The sequence below is a fragment of the Artibeus jamaicensis genome, unplaced genomic scaffold (assembly GCF_021234435.1).
Source record: "Artibeus jamaicensis isolate MK-2021 breed Jamaican fruit bat unplaced genomic scaffold, CSHL_Jam_final contig_585, whole genome shotgun sequence".
In the NCBI taxonomy this organism is placed as follows: Eukaryota; Metazoa; Chordata; class Mammalia; order Chiroptera; family Phyllostomidae; genus Artibeus; species Artibeus jamaicensis.
The window spans coordinates 19,668,324-19,691,514 of record NW_026521894.1 but is presented as its reverse complement, the minus strand read 5'-3'; the positions used below and the strand labels follow the sequence as shown (position 1 = coordinate 19,691,514).

The following is a 23,191-nucleotide window of genomic DNA, read 5'->3' as shown; positions in this document are numbered from 1 at the left end:
ATATAAAATGGAATAGCCAAAGAATTTATATGCATAACCTATGGACATGAACAATGGTGTGGAGATTACCAGAAGGAATGAGGAGTGCTGGGTGGAGTGGGGCAAAGGAGGAAAAATGGGGACAACTGTAATAGCATAATCAATGGAATATAAAAAAATAAAACCCTCTATTATAATGTTTGTTATTTACCCTAAAATGTTGCAGTAAAAACAGCATATGATTGTATATGGGTTAGTTCAAACTTGAACTCCAGAGATAGTCCATTTTCCTAATGGAGGCATAATAGCATAATATACTAGTGAGCAATATACAATTATGAGATGGTTTGCTGGATATTGTAATCATAAAGGGCCAATCCTCTTGAGACAGATACTATCAAGCTACAGATTTTGACTGTTTTCTAAGTAGCATGATCAATGTCCAAAATGGGTTTTTTATTGGTAAACAAAATAGCCTGTTGAGTAGCCTGGTGACTATTAAATATGGGCTTTGTTTGTTGAAATTAAAGCTATTCAAAACAAGTAGATTTCCCTAAACATATTTTAATCACTCCCAACCTTTGCATGGACAAAGAATAATCATCTAGGGAGGTCTATGCTTTTCACACTTAGGAATTGCACCTGAGGTTTGATCTCTAACCAGTCTGGTGTCCAGACATTAATAAAGGAACATTTCCGATTGTCCAGTGCAAGAAGGCACAGAATTCTTTGTCTCTGGGATGTGGTTGGGTATGCATGAGTGGACTTGTCGTTTAAGGTGCAGAAAACCTAAAAGCACAGAGAACCAGGACTTTCTTGAGCTTACTGAACAAGATGTATGAATTGTTTTATATTTGCTTTGCTAATGAATATCTAGTCATGCTAGATTATAGTCTGATATTTGCCTTTATTAACTTCTGCCACTTGTCTATCAAAGAGAATTTAAAAACTAATTTAGGTCAGTTTATAACCACCATTACTGTTTCTTGTTGCTGTTATCTCATGACCTCCCAGTAACTACCTCTCTTTCATTAACAATTTAAAGTACTTACTGTGTATTAGGGCTTTATTATTTCCTTTAACCCACTAGCTCTAATCCTTCTCATTTTTTTACTCTAATATTACCACTTTAATGATTTTCTGGTCCCACTGGAGCCCCCAATCTGTTGCCCTTCTTTATAGCAAGGGGAAGGGTCAACTATCATGCATACATGGTGAATCTTTAGTTTAACTCTCCTAATTTGAGAATAAACTAAACTAACAGACAATAGTTGTCTTACATACCTGTATTTTGGACCATAAGACACACCTAGGTTTTAGAGGAGGAAAATAGGAAAAAATTTTGAAGCAAAAAATGTGGTAAAATATTTAATAAAATAAATAACATAGTATTTCACCAATGTAAATGTAAACAGAACTCGACAGCAGTGTTAACAACCATTATTCCTCCCAAATTTAGAAGAAAAAAACACTCCAAAAAGTGCATCTTACAGTCCAAAAAATATGGTAGCTTTCTTTTTGCTCTTCACCGATAGCACTGAATTTTTAAAATTACACTGAACTTTCTTAAATTACTAATTTAACATTCTGTATAGGTAATATATTCATTCAGGAATAAAAATTATGATACTGAATACATTTGGCAGTCTTGTTCTCATTGGTTATTCATATATTCTTTCAGTGTTTCTTTATGCAAATGTAAATACATATTGTAATTTCCCCCTTTTCTCACACAGCAGGCAGAATATTATGTATACTGATCTAGACCGCGACTTTACTCTTTAAATGTTCTGGAAATCAGGGACAGATCTAAGTTTTATGAAAGTATAAAATATACAATTTGGGAGCTCTCATTAAGAAAATGTAATGCAAAATTACTAATGTAAAATTATATTTAGGGGTCATAATCGTGAAGGCTTATGAAACTTAAATCTCCTTAGCTTTGTGGTAAATCTGTCTCTGCTAGAAATAGTTCCTTATCAGTTTGTTTTACTCTCCCCATTATTATTTTTTTAGTTGCAGAATATTCCATTGTGTGGATGGGAATGTCATTTGTTCTTGCTAAAACACTTGTTTATTTGTACTTACACACTTTGACAGTACCTTTTTTGGGGCAGATAATATTCATGAGTGGTGACTACTTCTCTGAGGTACTTAACACAATGACCATATCCTCTTTCCTAAAATGACCTTCTGTTTTGCTTTTGTATACATTATATTCTTTTTGTGCTTTTGGTTCTCATATGCTTTCTTGATAACTACTTCTCAAAATCCATTTTCAGTTTTTCTTGCTCTACCTACAGTAAATACTAATGTGTATAAAGGTTTTATTTTAGGCCCTATCCTCAGTCTATTATTTAATTTATCTTTCCTATGGCTTTATTTATCAACTATATATCTACTCATTGGTGACTATTAAATATACATTTCTTTTTTTAAATAATTTATTTATTTATTTTTAGAGCGAGGGGAAGGAAGGAGGAGTTGGAGGGAGAGAAACATCAATGTGTGATTGTCTCTCACACACCCCTAACTGGGTACCTGGTCTGCAACCCAGGCATGTGCCATGAGTGGGAACTGAACCAGTGACCCATTGGTTCATAGGCTGGCACTCAATCCACACTAGCCAGGGAAAAATATACATTTCTATTCCATATCTTTTTCTTAAAGTTGCTGATTTAAATTCCCCATTTGGATGAGTCATGGGAGGCTCAACTTTAATTCACTTAAAACTAATGAATAATCTTTCACATCTCTAACCCCATTCTCCTATACTTGTAAACTTGATTAACATTATTATCACCCACCAAAATAATTAATTCATTCTAAAAGTATTTACTGGGTACTAAAAATGTGTGAGGCTCTGTACTAAGTAGTAGGTGCACTGTTCTAGCCTTTCTCCAATTGCTCTGTCAATTAGTACCAAATCCTATTTCCTGAATATACTACCTCTTATCATTATATCCAGTGAAGTGGTTTAATTTAGCAGCTTAACACCTTTTGCCTCAAATACTTAAATAATCTCCTACTGCTATATCTACTCCAGTATGTCTCTAGTTCAATCCATCTTCCATGTAGTAACTGTAATTATCTTTCTAACAAATAAATCTAATTATAGGAAAAACCACTAGTTTCCTAGCTATCATCACTTTTTTCTTTCTTCCTTGGCAACAGACTCTATAGTGTTATGGTTGGGTGATACAACCACACAAACAGTTTTTTTAGTCTTTCTTGCACATGGAGTTGTCAATTTGACATAAACAAATATGTATAAACAATTTAAAGGTAGCTCAGAGGTACAACCTTTTGTCCCTTACATTTCTTCTTTCTTACTTGCCTACAATATTGATATGATGGCTGGAGCTCTAGCAGCTATCATGTGGCCATGAAGATGAAGATATAAAGCACATACTAAGGATGATTGAGCTGAGGTACAGAAGAAGTCTGAGTTACCAGTGACACTACATAATTATCAAAATGGCTTTTAATTGCCTACCTCAGGATTTCATATTTTACAAGAGAAAAATAAGCCGCTATCATATTTAAGCTATTAGTAGCTGCACTTACTGACAGTAATATCTCTTACTGATATAATAATGGCTTGTGTTCCAGTTAAAAAACTAAGTTGATTGTATTTTGGATAAGCATGAAATTCCTAGCATGGCACATAATGTTCTTTAAGAGTTGGTTCCAACTTATTTTTCTAAACTCAAATGCACTTTTCTTTTGCTTTCTCCAGGTCTTATGCTTTAGATACACTGACATACATTAATTTATTTGCAAAAACTACAGTATTTTATCTGTCTGGAAAGGTTTTTTTTCCTCTTTGCCTGGCAAAATGCTCACTCTTCAAGATTGAAATTAAGTTATTTTTCCAGGGATGACGCCCTTGAGGTTCCCACATAGGTTTCATGCTTATTCCTCTGTGTTCTCATTGTACTTTATACATTCTGCTACCACTATATTTATTGACATTAATTGTTTATATTACTCTCATATCCAAAATAAGCTGTGAAATCTTTAGTGGTGGAATACAATTAGATTTCTCTGTACCTCCACTTAGCTCAGGGCTAAGTACAGCCTAGTATAAAATGTTTGTTGAATAAATAAAGGTACTGCCTGTCCCTTTTCTATTTGAAGATCTGACATTTGTTGTTAATTCTGTGTTACAGTTTTAAGTTGTTAAAAAATGTAGATGGATACAAAATATTAATCAAAATCATATTTTAAAATTTAATTGGTTCAATGTCTTAGATTGTTGGATTATATCATCCTATAGACTATTTTTATTTTGCCAGTCTCTTAAATATGAATTTGAAGCAAAATGTGCATAAATGCCAGAATAAACGTGGCAGTAATTCATTGAACTAAATGTTAAAGTGTCCTTTTATGAAGTTACATATTAGATCAATTTTAAAAGAACAAAAAAAACATTGTAAGCCAATATGAAGGAGAATCAAACTTGTGAAAATTCAAAATTTACTAAGAGAGCCAACAAAACATCCAAATTAAACCTAAGTTAAACTGAAATTTTTCACTTGGTTAAAGTCCTATTACTTAAAAAGGGATACTAGTCTTTTTAGTTTGAATTTCTACTTTGTTTCATAATTTACTATTTTACTGTATACTCAGATCAAACATGTTTATAACTTTCATTTTTGTTCTCATATTTTTCTAGAAATTAAGATACCTGCTCTCCTCCGCTGTGAAAGAGGAATATGGCCACGCTGGAATTTTTCAGTAACTTCTTCAAATTTCTGTTTTCTTTCTTGAAGTATTTGTTCTCTAATTTGATACTCTCTTTCTTCTTGTTCTTTTCTTTTTTCTTCAAAAGCTCTATATTTAAAACATAAAGAAGATAACAGAATTAGGCAATAAGTTTTAAAAAATCTCAACACAGAAAATAGTTTCAAAACAACGTATTATATATTAAAAAATTTACTTACTTAGAAAAAACATTTTGTTTATTTATTTAATCCTCACCTGAGGATATGTTTATTGATTTTAGAGAGAAAGGAAGGGAGTATAGGGAACTGATCCCACTTGGCAATGGCAAATGTAGCCGAGCCCTAACAGGAAACTGGCAGGTGCAAGTCAGCACACAGGAAGCCAAACCCAGGGATCCGCTTTCCAGTGGGAAACCAGGACTGCATTATACTTAGGCTGCTTTGAGGCTTGCTCTTGCTATAACTCCCTCACACTGAATTGAAGCTGCAAATGTTTGCTGTGTATCTTTAAAGTAACTTCTGAAGTCTGCACCAATTCTCCCAAGGACAGAGTGTAACCAGACCAATCACTCTTACAGTTCCCTTGCATTTGCAAATTTTTCCTTGTTAACCTGTAAGAAGTAATCAGTAGCATCCTTTCCTTTATTATATATAAAAAGTAATCACCTAAAGCAAACCTTAGCATAATGAATGAAAACCTTCTTTGATGTTTGCTATTAGAAAGCAATAAAAGCCTCCGACCAGCAACATCGCTGGTCAGAGTCTGCATCAAGGGAGAGAGGGAAATATTGATGTGAAGGACACATCAACTGATTGCCTTCTGCATGCGCTCCAACAGGGGACTGATCCTGCAACCTCTTGGTGTATGGGATGACACTCCAACGAACTGAGCCACCTAGCCAGGGCAAGGGAACAATGCCACCTGCTCTGCTCTCACCACCTTTCAAGAGACTGGCAGTTTCTCCCACTGCCACAGGTTTTTACAGCCAGAGCTTCTGAGGCTTTATATTGTCTGCACTGGAACCCTGGGTTGTGTGGTCTGCCTTGCTCCCCAGTTGTTCCTCCTGGCTTATCTGCACCTGAATGTGGGACTGCTCAGTCCGCCAGCCTCTGCCTTGCTTTCCTTGCCTGCCCAGTCTACCAGCCACTGCCTCGCCACTTCCCCTCTGCTCTGGATGCCCATCTCCACCCCTCCTACCAGTCTGGATGATTGTTTCTTCTTTAAATCCTTGGTTGTTGGACTTCCATACAATTCCATATTCTGGGAGTTCTTGCTAAAATTGGTTGTTTCCTTCTTTTGGTTGTGTGAAGAGAGTGAAGTGTATGTACCTACGCCTCCAACTTGGCCAGAAGTTCCAGTACTAACTTATAACAAAAGCTCTCAGCAAAGTGGGAACAGAAGGAACAAACCTCAAAATAATAAAGGCTATATATAACAAACCCACAGCTAACAGCAAACTCAATGGGAAAAAACTAAAAGCATTTTCCTTAAGATGAGCAACAAGACAGGGAGGTCAGGTCCCCTTTCACCACTTTTATTCAACATATTATTGGAAGTCCTAGTCACAGCCAACAGACAAGAAGAAATACAAGGCATACAAATTGGAAATGAAGAAATAAAGCTGCCATTATTTGCAGATGACATATTATATTGAGAGAACCCCAAAGATTTCACCAAGAAACTACTGGATCTAATAAATGAATTCAGTAAAGTAGTAGAATACAAAGGAAGTATTCAGAGATTGGTTGTATTTTTATATACCAACAGTGAAGTATCAGAAAGAGAAATTAAGAAAAACAATCCCATTGACAATTGCATCCAAAATACCTAGAAATTAATTTAACCAAGGAGGTAAAGACCTATACTCAGAAAATTGTAAGACATAAAAGAAAAAAGATGAAGAGGATACAAATAAATGGAAGCAAATGTGCTCATGGATAGGAAGAATTAACATCATTAAAATGTCTGCTATAGGGAACTGTTCTTCGTGGTATGGCAAATATAGTCTAGCCCTATTGGAAAATCCATAGGCACAAGTGGTACATAGGAGCCAAACCCACAGATCAGTTTTCCCATGGGGAATCAGGCTTGCATTGTACCTAGGCTGCCAAGAGGCTTGCTTTTGCTAAAATTTCCTCACCATGAATTGAGGCAGAAATGTTTACTGTATATCTTTAAAATGGCTTCCTAAAGTCTTTGCTAAACCTCCCAACTATGGAGTGTAACCAGTTCAACCACTTTTCCCCTTGATCTTCAACATCCTTTTCTCTGAAGTAATTAGCAACATTCTTTCCTTTGTTATCTGTAAAAGGTAATCACCAACAGGGAAACTGTGCACAGTAAATCAGGACCATCCTCAATGTAATGTACCCAGAAAAGCAATAAAAGCCTGTCCCATGCAGGAGTTAGGGCCCTCTCTGAGTGGCCATGCTGTCCCTCTTTCTCCACAGGATTTCTGTAGTCTGAGTGAATTTGTTTGTCATAACCACAACACACAGACCCCATAGGCTGGTGTCTGTATCACTGTACTACTCAAAGCTATAGATTTAATCCCTATCAAAACACCAATTGCATTTTTTATGGAACTAGAACAAATATTCCAAAAATGTATAAGGAACCACAAAGACTCCAAATAGTCACAGCAATCTTTAGAAAGGAGAAATTAGTTGGAGAAATCACACCTCCTGATATAAAAAAATATTACAAGATGATAGTAATCAAAACAAGATAGTACTAACATAAAAACTGACATGTAGATTAATGGAACAGAATAGAAAGCCCAGACATAATCCTATGGCTATTTGGTCAGTTAATATTTGACAAAAGAGGCAAGTGCATACAATGTGATAAAAAGAGTCTACTCAGTAAAATGGTGTTGTAAAATTGGACATACACAGGCCAGAAAATGAAACTGGACCACCCTCTCACACCACATAAAAGAATAAACTCAAAATGGCTTAAATATTTAAATATGAGACTTGACACCACAAAACCCGTAAAAGAAAACATAGAAATCAAAATCTCAAACATTTCTCTTAGTAATATTTTTTCTCAACTATCTCCTGGAGCAAGGGAAACAAGAGAAAAAATAAACAAATGGGATTACATCAGACTAACAGTTTTTGCATAGCAAAAGAAACCATCAACAAAATGAAAAGGCAACCTACTGAATGAGAGAACATATTCACCAAGGACACATCTGATAAGGGTTTAATATCCAAAATTTATAAATTTATATAACTCAACACTGAAAAAACAAACAATCCAATGAAAAAATAGGCAGAGGACCTGAGTAGGTGTGCCTCCAAAGAGGACAAAGAGATGGCCAATGGACACGTGAAAAGATACTCAATATCATAATTATCAGAGAAATACAAATTAAAATCACAATGAGATATCAGCTTACAACTCTCAATAAATCAACAAACAACATGTTGGTGAGGATGTGGAAAAAAGAAAACTCTCTTGCCCTGCTGTTGGGAATACAAAATTGGTGCACCTACTACAAAAAACAGTATGGAAGTTCCTCAAAAATTGAAAAGTAACCCAGCAATTGAACTCCTGGGTGTATATCCTAAGAAACCTAAAACACTGATCCAAAAAGATAAATGCACCCCTTTGTTCAGTGTAGTGTTATTTACAGTAACCAAGACATGGCAGCAACCCAAATGCCCATTAATGGCCCTTGGTTAAAGAGTTAAAGAGTGGTTAAAGAGTTGTGGTACATACAAGGCCTGTCTAGAAAGCATCCAGTCATGTACTCTGACGAAGAGACGTTTATTGAAGAAGACACAAGATACAAGAAACATTGCACAAAGGACAATGACACCTCAGTCCCCTTCAAAGTATGTACCTTGGACCTCACAGAGTTCTCCCAACTGCCATCAGCTGCCCTGTTGTACTTTCCTGAATCTCATCGACAGTCTGAAATCTATTCACTTTCAAAGGTGATTTTAGTTCTCTGCATTAGATATGATGCATGAGCAGGCACGCTGTCATGATGAAGCTGCCAACCACCAGCTGCTCACAGCTGCAGCCTTCTGAATCATCTAAATAGTTTCTGTGGAGGAATGCTGAAGCTTAACACAAAATTTGATGCAGATTCATTGCTCTACTCATTCATTTTGAATATGACAGCCACACAGTACACATGCTCACTCAATGGCATCTACTAACCTCACCTTCACTGACTAGTACAGTGAAGTCATCATTATTCACCTATTTGCACTCCAGTTCTCTCCTTGGCTGCAAGGTTACATCGATGATGCACAAGCCATTCTCATTATATTACAATGGTTGGACCTTTTTTTGGACAGACCTTGTATATACAATAGAATATTAATTGGCCATAAAAAAGAATGCAGTATTATCATTTGCTATAACATGGCTGGAACAAGAGATGTTATGCTAGGTGAAATAAGTCAAAGAAAGACACATATTTTTTATTGTATTTTCTCCATTATCATTTATTCCCCTTACAACTCCCTGTCCCTACAATCGCCACACTGTTCTCCATGTCCCTGAGTCCTATTTCTTTTTTGCTCAATCCCTCTACCTCCTAACACTCTCAGAGCTGTCAGCCTGCTCTCTCTGAGTCTGTCTGTGTTTTGCTTGTTAGTTCAATTTATTTATTAGATTCCACATATGAGTGAAATCATATGGTATTTGTCTTTCTCTGACTGGCTTATGTTACTTAGCATAATGTTTTCTAGGTCCATCCATGCTGTCACAAAGGGTAAAATTTTCTTATTTTTTATAGCCAAGTAGTATTCCATTGTGTAATTGTCCCATAGTTATTTTATCCACATGTATACTGATGGACACTCAGGCTGCTTCTATGTCTTGGTGATTATAAATAATGCTGCAATGAACTAGGGGTGTTTACATTCTTTCAAATTGATGTTTCAGGTTTCTTCAGAAAAATTCCCAGGTGCAGAATTACTGAGCCATAAGGTAGTGCCATTTAAAAATTTTTTAGTTTATCTCCATAGTGCTTTCCACAATGGCTGTACCTATCTGCATTTCCACCAACAGTGCAGAAGGGTTTTCCTTTTTCCATATCCTGAACTTGTTAATTTATTGATAATGGCCATTCTCATGGGTGTGAGGTGATGTCTCACTGTGGTCACAGCACATGATATCCACTCATACCACCAACCACTAGCTGTCCTTATTGCTAAGTGAGAGAACTGGGAGTCTAAACTAAGAAGTGTGATTCAGCCAGGTTTTTAACCAATATATTATACACAATGTAACAGCCTTTTTGTAATTTTTCTCTTCTATTTCAAAGCATTTCTATCCCCAACATCCACACATGAAATTTGTCTTCCCATGGAACCCTATTATTATTACAAAGCTTAGCTTTATCATAATGTATATATCTCACTAAATCTATTTACTTTTCTGCATTGCTTATTAGACTCTAAGTATCATAAGAAGGATAGGTTCTGTGTCAGCACATATCATAGTGCTTGGAACACAGCAGGCACGCCACAGAACTGATGAATAAAAGAGTTAATTACATTTCAACCGTCTCTTCCCATCTCAATAGACTCTAAATTCATTGAGTGCAGGGACTTTTAATTTGTGGAATTTCTGGGCCTAACTCAAAGCCTGGCACCTGGGACATGTTTAATAAACAACTGCTGAATAGATTCTTGACCATATGTCAACTTCAAATAGATCAGAGCACTTTTTAAAATTATTGTTCAATTACAGCTGTCCCACTTTTTCCCTGTTACCTTCCCCTCTTCCCCCCTCCACTCCCACAGTCAATCCCCAACTATTGACCATGCTCATGGGTCCTTTGTATGTATCCTTGACTTTCCCCTTTCCCTTCTTTCCCAGTTATCTCCCTCCCCCTCCTTTCTGGTCACTATCAGTTTGTTCTTTATTTCCATGTTTCTGGTTCTATCTTGCTTGCTTGTTTGTTTTGTTGATTAGGTTACACTTATAGGTGCGGTCATATGGTATTTATCTTTCACTGACTGGGTTATTTCACTGAGCATAGTACTCTCCAGTTCTATAATGTCACCAATGATAGGAGTTCCATCTTCCTGCTGCATAGTATTCCATTGTGTAAATATACCACAGTTTTTTGATCCATTGATTTACTGATGGGCACTTAGGCTGTTTCCAGCACTTGGCTATTGTAAATTGTGCTATGATCATTGGGGTGTGTAGGTTCTTTTGTATTAGTGTTGCAGGATTCTGAGGGTATAAATCCAGCAATGGAATCACTGAATCAAAAAACAGTTCCATTTCTAGTTTTCTGAGGAAATTCCATACTGTTTTCTACAGTGGCTGCACCAGTCTGCATTCCCAACAGTGTACTAGGGCTTCATTTTGTCCACAACCTTACCAGCACATTTGTTGATTTGTTAATGATGGCCATCCTGACCAATGTGAAGTAGTATCTCGCTGTAGTTTTAGTTTGCATCTCTCTGATGGCTAGTGATGTTGAGCATTCTTTCATATGTCTGTGGGCCCTCTGTATGTCCTCCTTGGAGAAGTGTGTTCAGATCACAGCACTTTTTAAATAAAAGATTTTATTTATTTATTTGTAGAGTGAGGGGGAGGGAGAGAAGAGAAAGGGAGAGAGAGATCAATGTGTGATTGCCCCTTGCATGCCCCACACTGGGGACCTGGCCCGCAACCCAGTATGTGCCCTGACTGGAAACTGAACTGGCAACCCTTCGCTTCACAGTCTGGCACTCAATCCACTGAGCCACATCAGCCAGGGAAGATCAGAGCACTTTTAAAAGCAGTTTTCTACTACTCTGAATTAATAATAATTTATCTTCTAGAAATATAATAATACAAAAAAGATATGTCTGTGCAGTTATTTATAATGTAGTGAGGCAAGCTAACAAAACTAAATAAATGAAAGAATTACTAACTGTCATTAAGGTCTATGAAGTAAAGAAACTCTGGTCTGAGTGAGAGAGAACCAGGGTAACTGAGGTGTAAGGTAAACATTAAACAAGGTAATCAGGGAATGTTTCTCTGGAGACATGATATTTAAGCTAAGATTTCAGAATAAGGACACCAGTCATGAAAAAAATGGAGAGGAGAGAAGGTAGTGCTTGAGGCAGAAAAAACATGCAAAAGCAGGGAAAAAGAAGAAAAAATTAGCACGTTTGAGAAATTGAGAAAATGCTACCAATTCAGGTAAGTTTGCCAAGGAGAACTGATGAACTGCCAAAGCTAGAAGATAATATGTTCCTTGATATAACCAGAATTACCATCACTAGTATTTAATATTATTCCACAATAGTCCTGTTCTTTGGGCTAAAATGTATGCAGTAGTAACAATAATTTCACACAATACTTTTCAGGACCATAAGAAATAAAGCCTGTGGTTGACTGAATCAAATGAAACCAGGGATGGAGTGTGATCAACAAACAGAAGTTTCCACTCCTAAACCCAATGATAGGCCGAATAATAAAAAAGTTTTAATAGCAATTGTAGTGATGACTAATATAGCTCTTTGTTTATTCACTTACTGACTAGTTATTATTATGGGCCAGGCACTACCGCATGTGCTATGGGAATAGAATGTTCTAATGACAAAAATGAGAAAGATAGTTTCTCTGCGAGTTTAGAAATCAGAATTAGAACAGTATTTTGCTGCTTCCCATTAATCCTGGAATTAGTCTTTTTCCTAGAAGAAGCATGGTCTGCCTTTGCAATTTAAAATTTTTTAAAATTTATTTTGATATATAAAAATTATATATATATAAGGCATACAACATGATTTTGATTATCAGTATAGATTGTGAAATGACTACCCCAATTAAATTAATTAACATATCCATCAATTCCCATAGTTAGTATTTTTTTTTGTGTGTGTGAATACCTGGACTCTACCTCTTAGCAAATTTCGAGTGTGTAATACCCTGGAAATTATACCATGTTAGGTTTGCAGAACTTACTTATCTTATAACCGAGTTTGTACCCTTTGATCGATATGTCTCCTTTTCTCCCACCCTTTCCCCACCAGCTTCTGGTAATCACCATTCTTACTCTGTTACTATGAATTAAACTTTTTTTTTAAAGATTTCACATATAAATGACAGCATGTGGTACTTGTCTCTTGTGTCTGGTTATTTCACTTAGTGCAATGTCCTGCAGGTTCATCCCTGTTGTTGTAAATGGAAGGGTTGCTTTCTTTCCTTTTTTTTTTTTTTGGATCCATAGAAAGGAGAGGGAGGGGGCAGAGAGAGAGAAAGGGGGAGAGAGGGGGAGAGAGAGAGAGAGAGAATAAAACATCGATGTGAGAAACATTGACTGGTTGCCTCCATGTACCCCAACTGGGTACAAACCTTTTGTTTTATGGGACAATGCTCCAACCAATTGAGCCACACAGGCCAGGGTGGATTTCCTTCTTTAAAGGGTGAATTTTATATATATATATATATATATATATATATATATATATATATATATATTCCTTTATTTAGTCATTTGTTGGCATTTAAGTTGTATTCATATCTTGGGTTCTGTGAATAATACACCTTAGCAACTTTTGAAGGGTGTGTTTAACATGTTCAATTCTGCCTCATGAAACATGATATCACCTTGGCTCAAAGAGAATCACCTCATCAAACAATGGCTGCATGCCAAATTATTTGTTCTGGTTTCCCAGGTGTCCATATCTATGAAGTATCATTTTCTTCTGTTAGAAAAGAAACTCTTAAGAAGTGAACAAATAACCATCATGGCCACAGCGTTCTTTAACAATAGAATCCAAGCAGTAGAATTAGGAGTATCTGAGGTCACAGGAGACAGGCAGAAATGGAAAACTGGTTTTGTAATGCATTTCTTTTTGTAGTTATTCAGATTTAGGTAGTTATAATTTTCATATTTAGGTAGTTATAATTTTCTAGACATATGATCCTATTTAAGTTGAAAATTCAATCATTTTTGAGATAATTAGAAATTAAAATATAAAAAAACTTCACTCTTTCAAATAAAAAATGCAACTGGAGAAAAATTTGTTTTTGAGAATAAAGTATAACATTTTTAAATGAGGCCACTCCTACCAGGTTTGAGATAAGAGCTCAAACTCCCACTACTGACCAGGAGTAATAAAGAGCCCTTTCCCCAACTTGATGTCAATGGATGCTGTGTAGTTAACTGAGACCTTCACCTCCATCTGTCAGTACTGAGGTGTTGCCTCCTAACGCCTCCCCCTGTTGACAATGCCACAGAGAACCAGCTAAAGCTGAGGGTTGAAATAAGCTCTAGAGTCTCATAACATAACATGCAAGAGTCCAGATTTCAAAAGAAAATCACTTATTATTATAAGAACCAGGAACATCTGAAACTGAATGAAAAAAATAATCCAAAAATGCCAACACCAAGATGACAGGAATATTATAATTTCTGACAAAGATTTTAAAATAGTCATGATAAAAATGCTTCAATAAGCAACGATGACCATGTCTGCAAATGAAAAAATAGGTCTCAAAAATCAGTAGAATATATAAAGAACTCAAGTATAAATTCCAGAACTGAAAAACACAACTGGAATTAAAAACTCAGTAGATTTATTAGGAGACAACAGAAAAGATGTCAGTTCTCCCTACACCACAAAGATACACAGGTAACAGTGCAATTCCTATAAATTTCCAGGTAATACATTTTGCTTCTAACTTTTATATGTGAAGGAAAACAAATTAGAATACCTAAATCAATTTTGAAAAATAAATAAAGTGGGAGGAATCAGTATTCGAAGATTTATTATATATCTGTATAATTAAAATTGTCTGATACATATTTTAAAATTCATTTGTATATACATATTTTGACCCCTTAATAAAAGGTGAAATATAGATAAATGATAATGTTTAAAACTTTTTTTATGTCTTTACATAGCATTATAGGACAACAGAAAAATAAAATGTAATGAAATTCTATTGAGAAATATAATTTAGAATTTTAGAATTTTAAACCAAAATTTTCCTTTTATATACCTTACATCAGAATTCATATACCACATTTTGCCGTGTATCATGCACACTGTTTTGCCCAATTTTTGGAGGGAAAAACAAGGATGCATGTTATACATGGATATAATGATTACATACCGTGGTTATAATAATCTCATGTATAATGCACACAAAAAACGAGGGTATGCATTATACACCACAAAATCCAGTAAGTGTTTGATGAGATAAGACAGGTGGGGAATTTAAATATCAAATCCATATATACAGCCTGCTATTTCAGAGAGCAAGTCAATTATTAGAAAACACAATGGACAAATAATAATTTATTAATCAACAAAATAAATAAGCTTAATAGGAAAGAAGCACTATGTGACAAACACCATGATAATTATTTTTATACATGTCCCTCAGCTATTCCTCTCTAAAATTACCCTTTTTTGTTCTACATAACAATCCCTTAAAATAGATGGCATTAATTCAAATCATAAGTGAGAAACTAAAATTCAAAGAGATTAAATAATTTTCTCAAACTCATAAAGCTAGGACCTTAACGTAGATCTCTGACCCTGAGCCCATGACCCTTTCAACATATGATTATTCAGCTTTATTGAACATTTGTTGTGTGCCTTTGATAGGTTTCAGGAGCCAAAAGGCAGGAGAAAAACAGAAGCAACCAAATACAAAACTAAAACAAGTTTTATTAAATAATTTCAAGTACACCAGAAAATGGGAGAGTTAATCTAAAGCAAAACATAATGCCTGAAGAAAAAAATAGGCAAACAATTTTGTATTCTCTAAATGGGATTTGCAACATGTACCCAATAATGTAGTTAAACTCAAAGGCTCTCCTGCCATTTTGCATATTGAAGGAATATGGACAAAGTAGCAACAATGACAATAAAAAAATGGCATAACTACTCTGTGTTTAACAAAACATTTAGTAATTCAAACAAATGTTAAGCAGTGATGGGATAGTTTGCATTTTTATTTTACTTTCCAGCTTATCCTAGAAAACTTTTTTTATGGCAGTCATTTATAAAATTCTTTCCATTATTCGTATTTCCCTCTGTTTTTCTGACTGGATAAATGAGACTAGCACATAAAGGAAAAGCACACAGAATTGAATAATAAATAAAACTATAGCTTATTAGAGACTAAATATTAATTGGTAATCTTTTAATTTATCATGAAATGATACAAAAAATAAAGAAGATAATACATTTTACAGTCATTTTAAGAAGTGTATATGACCCTGTAATCAGAAGTTCTATGAAAAGAAAATTACAGTCACAGTCAGTAATCTAGATACTACACCACTATATTTGTACTTTAGGCAGAAAAAACAGTTATAAATTGTACAAAGCCACATAAATCTTGACTGGATAAACTGTTGTCATGACTTAGATTCATAATGCTACAAAGTATAGAAACTATTAATATAAAATGACTGAATTTGTATACTCTGAATAAAATTCAATTACTTACTTTTTTCTCCGGTTTGACTCCACAAAATATTTACGTGCTCTACTTCGACATATTTTCTGTTGCTGCAGTAATATTTGGCGCTCTTCTTCTAAATTTTTTTCGAGATGGATTTTCATATCTCTAATGGTAGCAGAAAGTTAAGGACAATGGTTTATGTCTTTAGAGGATGAGTGTCACTGCTATAATGATAAATAAAATTACAGCCTCATACTAATGACATAGTATTTATGTGGAACAATTAGTATGTATAAATATGAGTGTAAGTACATGACCAGCATATGTTTTTATGTCAAAAAAATTTGACTTGGTATTAGAACTGAAGTTATATCGCATTTTCCCTGGGAAAAATTAAATTACTTTAAAACATCATGAGCTCAGATAAGGAGACTGAATATCATTTCATTCATTGCACAGATATTTAAATATTGATGAATGAGTTCCTATCTTAGGCATATATATATATGAAAATGAAGGTTATAGTTCACTAATAGACAGTAGATGAATTATACTTTTCTGCAGATTTCAGGATCCTTTCAGTATCAACATTATAAAAAAACTATCATATATTTCAAAACAATCATGTTTACATGAACTTTTGGGTGTTTGAAACTTTTCTAATTGGAGTTTATTCATTTTCATTTATATTGCTGTATTAATACTGCTATATTAACCACCTTTATATCATTGACTATAATATATTTTATCATTTTATTATAAAATTTTACGCCATTCAAACACAAACATACGGGTACACATACTTACACAGATGTTTTACTTAAAGTTTCTTTTGAAGGATTTATAAAAATCCTTCAAAACAAAAAGGAGAGGAATTTTTGTTCTTTGCTAGCATGTAAACAGCTAAAGACTTCTCTTGCTCTTGTCTAATGCAGCACTTTGTTTTAAGGAGTCAGACTTCAACAAGCCAGCTAGTTACTGAAAATGACAAAACGGCAGTGGAGAAAAAGTGCTAGTTCCTTTCAGGGCACATTAGAGCAACACTGAGGCCTGGGCTGGGGCTGTAGGAGGAGAAGTTGCTCTGGGTCAGGTGAGAAGCATCAGTACTATGATGCAGGTGGAGTTAATTCTGTTGTCTGTTCAACAAGTTTGAGATCTCATCATAAGAATGTAAAGTAAATCACAAATGTAATGTTTGTAATGTTGTGACAATTAGTCTTAAATTGAATCAAATGAATTGTTCCATATACACATGCATAAATATATAGTTGTTTACATATAAATATAAAAATGTGTATTACAGACAATTTTTGCCTTGCTGAATGATAAAGAATGCTGCTGTGTTGCAACTTTTCAAAGTATGATTTTCAAGTTTGAAAAATGTTACATGGTTGGTTAAATTTTTGTTTCCTATAAACTGTACCATAGAAATAAAATATTTCCATAAGGTCATTGTTAAATACCTGTTCAAAAAAAGGTAATTTTTATATAGTGAACATTAAAAGAAACCCAATCCTATAGATTGTTGAATTCAGTAACACAGAATGATTGTAAGTTAAAAGCACAGACTAATCTACTCTACCTCATCCTTATGGCTCCCTCTCCCAGTTTAGTCTTTCTCCGATTGGAGCTCATTTATGTTGTTTTAAATATGTTACTATAAAAAACAACTATGTATCATACAACCTATATTCCTGTCAAATTTATTAGAGCTATCCTGATCCTTTTTCTTCTCTGTATCCCATTCCACTGCCTTGGCTCAGGCATTCTAAATCTTTTGCCTGGAGTACGTCCGTAATCTTCTAATCCAACTCTTTACTTTTAAATTTATCCTCCCTTTAAAATTCGGTAAAGCCGGCTAATTGCAAACCTCATTGGTTTTCTCATTCTTCATTGCTCTCCAAAAGCTCCTACCACCTCTATGATAAATTCCAAATTTCTTGGAATACAATACTTTTTATTTTCAACACTATTTCTCAACATTTCCCTGCATGATGATCCTATACCCAGCCACACTAAGATATTTATTAATAGAACATGCCATTATCTCTTGGTACGTCCTTGGCAAATTGTACTCATCCTTTCAGGGTGAAAGACTAAGAATGTTAATGAGAAAATATGTGCAAGTAACCAAGAATAGGGTATAAACTGGGTAGGAAAAAGAGAAAAAATGAGTGCTAGGAAGAAAATGAAAGGGGAAAAGACTAGAGATATTTATAAGAAAAAAAGGCATAGTGTGAAGGGGCCATGAGACAATTCACTTTAGCTAATTTTAATTAGGTGAAGTTTATAAAACGTTTTTTTATGGCAGAGTCAAGAAATTATGACTTAAGTTCTGGCCAAGATGGAGGTGTAGGTATATATGCTTCACCTCCTTGCACAACCAAAAGAAGGAAACAACCACTTTAGAAACAAAGCACAACCAGAACTGCCAAAAAATCAAACAGTAAGGAAGTCCAACAACCAAGGAGTTAAAGAAGAAACATTCATCCAGACTGGTAGGAAGGGCATTAAAGAAAGTGGCAAGGTGGCAGCTGGTGGGCTGGGCAGTCCCACATCGACGAGCGGGCACACCAGGAGGAACAACTGGGGAGTGAGACAGACCACGCAGCCCAGGGTTCCAGCGTGGGGAAATAAAGCCTCAACATCTCTAGCTGTAGAAACCTGTGGGGGTTGCACTGGCAGAAGAAACTTCCAGCCTCAGAGGCTAGTTTGTTGGAGAGACTCATGGGGTCCCAGAATGTACACAAACCCACCCACCTGAGAATCAGCACAAGAAGAGCCCAATTTGCTTGTGGGCAGTGGGGGAAATGACTGAAAGCCAGCCAAGAGCCAAGCAAGTATCATTGTTCCCTCTTGGACCCCTTCCCCACATACAGTGCCATACTGCAGTGATGTGTGTTGCCCCACCCTGGCAAATACCTAAGACTCCGCCCCTAACAATATAACAGGGGTGCTGAGACAAAGACATATGGTCCAATGGAAGAACAGATAAAAACTCCAAAAATAGAACTAAGCAATGAAGATAGCCACCTATCAGATACAGAGTTCAAAACACTGGTAATCAGGATGCTTCCAGAAATGATTGAGTATGGCTGCAAATAAAGGAAGAAGTAAAGTCTACACAAAATGAAACAAAGAAAAATATATAGGGAAGCAACAGTGAAGGGAAGGAAAACAGGACTCATCAACAATTTGAAACAAAAGGAAGAAATAACCATTCAACTGGAACAGAATAAAGATAAAGAAACAAGAATTCAAAAAAATGAGGAGAGGCTTAGGAACCTCTGGGACAACTTTAAGCATTCCAACATCCAAATCATAGGGTGCCAGAAGGAGGAGAAGAAGAAGAGTAAGAAATTGAAAACTTATTTGAACAAATAGTGAAAGAAAATTTCCCTAATTTGGTGAGGGAAATAGACATACAAGTCCAGGAAGCTGAGAGTCCCAAACAAGTTGGACTCAAAGAGGAACATACCAAGACACATCTAATTAAAGTGCCAAAGATTAAAGATAAGGAGAGAATCTGAAAAGCAGAAAGAGAAAAGAAGAGAGTTACCTACAAAGGCGTTCCCATAAAGCTTATCAGCTGATTTCTCAAAGGAAACCTTGCAGGCAAGAAGAGGCTGGAAAGAAATATTCAAAGTCATGAAAAGCAAGGACCTACATCTAGGATTACTCTCTCTAAAAGCTCTATCACTTAGAAGGAAGGACAGATAAAGTGCTTCCCATATAAGGTAAAGTTAAAGGAGTTCATCATCACCAAACCCTTATATTATGAAGTGTTAAAGGGACTTATCTAAGAAAAAGAAGATCACAACTATGACCAGAAAAATGACAACAAACTCACAACTATCAACAATGGAACCTGAAACAAAAACAAAAACAAACTAAGCCAACAACTAGAACAGGAAGACAATTACAGAAATGGAGATCACATGGAAGGATGTCAGTGGGGAGGAGGTACGGGAGAATGAGGGAAAAGGTACAGGGAATGAGAAGCATAATGGGAGGTACAAAATAGACAGGGAGAGGTTAAGAATAGTATAGGAGCCCTGACTTGTGTGACTCAGTGGATTAAGTGCCAGCCTGAGAACCAAAGGGTTGGTTGACGGTTCAATTCCCAGTCTAGGGCACATGCCTGGGTTGTGGTCTAGGTCCCCAGTGAGGGGTGTGCAAAGGCCCTAGGGGAGTGTGGGCCGCGATACAGTGAAGCCGCAATAAGTGAACCTCGATATAGCGAGGGACGACTGTATACTTCACTGGTGGGTACCCATATAGAATTTTATATGTTGTTAAAGTTATGTAGGTTTAAGAGTATAGAAAGTGTTTAAGAGCATATGAAGTGTTTATAAGAGTGTGGGAAAGGTTAATAAGAGTGGAAAAGGTTTATAGGAGTGTGGGAAAGGTTTATAAAGCCTTAAAATATATATAAATAATAAAATAAATAAAATGCTGCTACTTTGCAGATTTTCACCTATTTGGGGGGTCTCTGGAACAGAACTCCTGCGATAGGTGAGGGATCACTGTATTATAATTCTGTAATTAACTTTTTTGTTTTGATAATTCAAGGTACTGCTGAATTTCTCTGATGTCTGTAACAATATTCATGCCATAAAAAATTAAAAGTATTTAGTCGACAACCATTTCATTAATGAAAATGATAGAATATACACTGTGAATGAGCCATTTGCAGTGTTTCCCTATTTTCTAATTTAGGGATAAATCAGCATCACTGTAACAGGAGCTTAGTGTCCAAGAAAATACAATGTCAAGGAGACAGAATCAAATCCATACAGAGAACAGTATTGCTTATTTCAGAATACATCTTGGAGAGGACTGGTTTGGGTAAGTAGCAAAGGCAAAAGCCAAAGTGAGTGAGGTTAGCATTGAACAGATAAGAGGAACAGGGAGATGCTATTGTAGGCTAACAACAGCCTACATTTTGAGAACTTGCCATAGGAAAAAAAAACACAGAACGGCTAAATGCTTGGGGGAAATCATGATCAGAGAAGGGATATTTTAACAGACATGAAGCTCTGTATATATGTCTTCCTCACTAGGTTTTTATCCCTAGTACCTAGAACTGAGTCTGCCAAATAGCAGGCACTAAATTAAATTTGTTAACTTGCTCTTAACATCCCAGAAGTGGGAGGCAATGTGGCTAAAATGGGGTTAACTTGCAAAGACAACTCCATTTTCTGACAAGAATAAGGAAGGTGATTATACAACACCATCACTGCCAACCAAGTCCTTTGAGAATACAAAGGTTAAATGTTAATTATCATAACATTTTCTGGAGGAATAAACACGACTTACATATACTGAAAATAAAACCCAGACTCTTTCAGTTTTCTACAATGCAATCCACAACTACATGAAAGGTGGGCTCCACCAAGTCTTAGGGAAAGGTCAGAAAGAATCCAGCATGAAGCAGCCAGGTCCTTTGCTTCTAATTTTCTCTCTGCTGTCTCTTTGACAACACACTCAGCAGAGGATGGAAAGCAAAACAAGATACTCAACTGTGCTAGGCTTTAGTAGCTCTGCTAAATGAATTAGCGGTGTGTTAGGTTAACTGCTAAAACGTTACTCTTTCAAGATAGCAAAACGTTTTACTTATTTGTGGAATTCTCCCCTGCAAGGAGCATGATCAAGAGAAGAATAACATGAAGTAAAGAGGGTATGGCATCATTCTAGGAGGCAAGATAACAATCGCCATAGAACACACGGTGTATGTATTTTCAAATTCGCAAACGTTTGACACCAAAGTTGAAGAATGGAGGTGGGATAACAAGGTGGCAGAGGAAGCGTTCACTAAGATGACTGGTGAGTTTTCACTACCTTCCGTCAGTGGTAATGGGAATCTAATGAGAAAGAAAGATGGACCCTCTTCCAACACGCTGCCCCGGGAGCCAGGCTGAGAAGGAAGGATACAGGTACGCGGCAGGGCGGTGACGCCCACCGCTCAACCGAGGGTTGAGGGGGGCTTGGTCGCGGGTGTCCGAGGATTCAGTGCCCAGTCCCCCGACGGCGCTCCGGGCTCCCGGCCTCCCAGTCGGCATCCTTCACCTGAGCGCCGCCTCCGGGCTCGCCCCTAGCGGCTTCCTCATAGCAGCTCTGGCTTCCTCCTCCGCGGCGCCCCTCTCTCAACTGCGTCCCTTACGGGCCGACTCACGGGCGCGGAAAGACTGACCACTCAGGCTCAGGGGCGCTGGTGGCTGTGGTGGACCGCAGATGCGGTGGCGAACTCGCCGGGCAGAGAGAGAGGTAGTGGCTGTGACCCGGCCGCGGCCATCTTGAAACCAACCGACCCCGCGTCCTTAGCGACAGAAACCAGGGTGTCGGGGCGGGGCGGGCGGGGTGGGGCAGCCAATGGGAGGCTCTAGCGGCCCTTGACCGCTCCAAGTGCCCAGCTGGCGGCCGGCGGGAACGCTGGGTGTCCAGGGACTTGATCGAGTCTTCTTCGCAGGAGCGGAGAATCCAGTTCCCTGTTAGAACTTAGCTCAGTTCTACCTCCCTTTTTATGAGGATGTTTTCGTGGGGGTGTTGAGAGTGTTGAAAAACAGTGAGTTGCAAAATCCTCAGAGACACCCACCGTGGGGATTCTGAAACGATTGTCTCAGGAGTAATTGAGGGTAGAATTTATCGTTTAACTACCAAATCCTGTTGTGGGGTTTGAGTTGTGAGTCTTTTGGGGACATCACTCTTCTCTTTTAAAAAGCTTCTGAAGTGGAAATTTCCTTTCTGCGTTCTCTCACCCACTCCATTATACTTCTGCTATTCCGTCTGCAGTCGTCTTCCTAAACATTTCCCTACTTAAAAATCTTGCATTTCAAAGGCTCCTTGCTGCCAGATTCTGGAAATAGACCATCACAGCATCGTTGGCCTGGAAAGATGTCCAGATTTAACCTAGCAATCTCCTGGGAAGATATGCCAAAAGAGATCATATTGAAATTGTTTCAGGAGGTATGGAAAATTGAGTGGATTTTCGAGCAATCAGTTTAATGACTATGCAATGAAGATTTGAAAAGGTTGAAACTTTCTTTTGGAGCCTATTGTAAAAGTACATATAAATTCTGACTCTATTTCA

General features: G+C 36.7%; 1 protein-coding gene across 3 annotated transcripts in view; it reads right to left on the bottom strand.

Annotated features, from left to right (window-relative positions):
• The window catches only part of CEP126 (centrosomal protein 126), a 72,832-nt gene extending 50,446 nt beyond the window's left edge, over positions 1–22,386 (bottom strand). For all 3 annotated transcript variants that reach the window (XM_037139793.2, XM_053670374.1, XM_053670375.1), the window contains exons 1-3: positions 22,036–22,386; positions 16,147–16,266; positions 4,670–4,815 (exon numbers count right to left, since the gene is read on the bottom strand). In XM_037139793.2, the coding sequence (XP_036995688.2) occupies positions 4,670–4,815; positions 16,147–16,266; positions 22,036–22,163 (394 nt within the window). In that variant the 5' untranslated portion in view covers positions 22,164–22,386. The remainder of the gene's footprint in view (positions 1–4,669; positions 4,816–16,146; positions 16,267–22,035) is intronic.
• Positions 22,387–23,191: the final 805 nt, after the last annotated feature.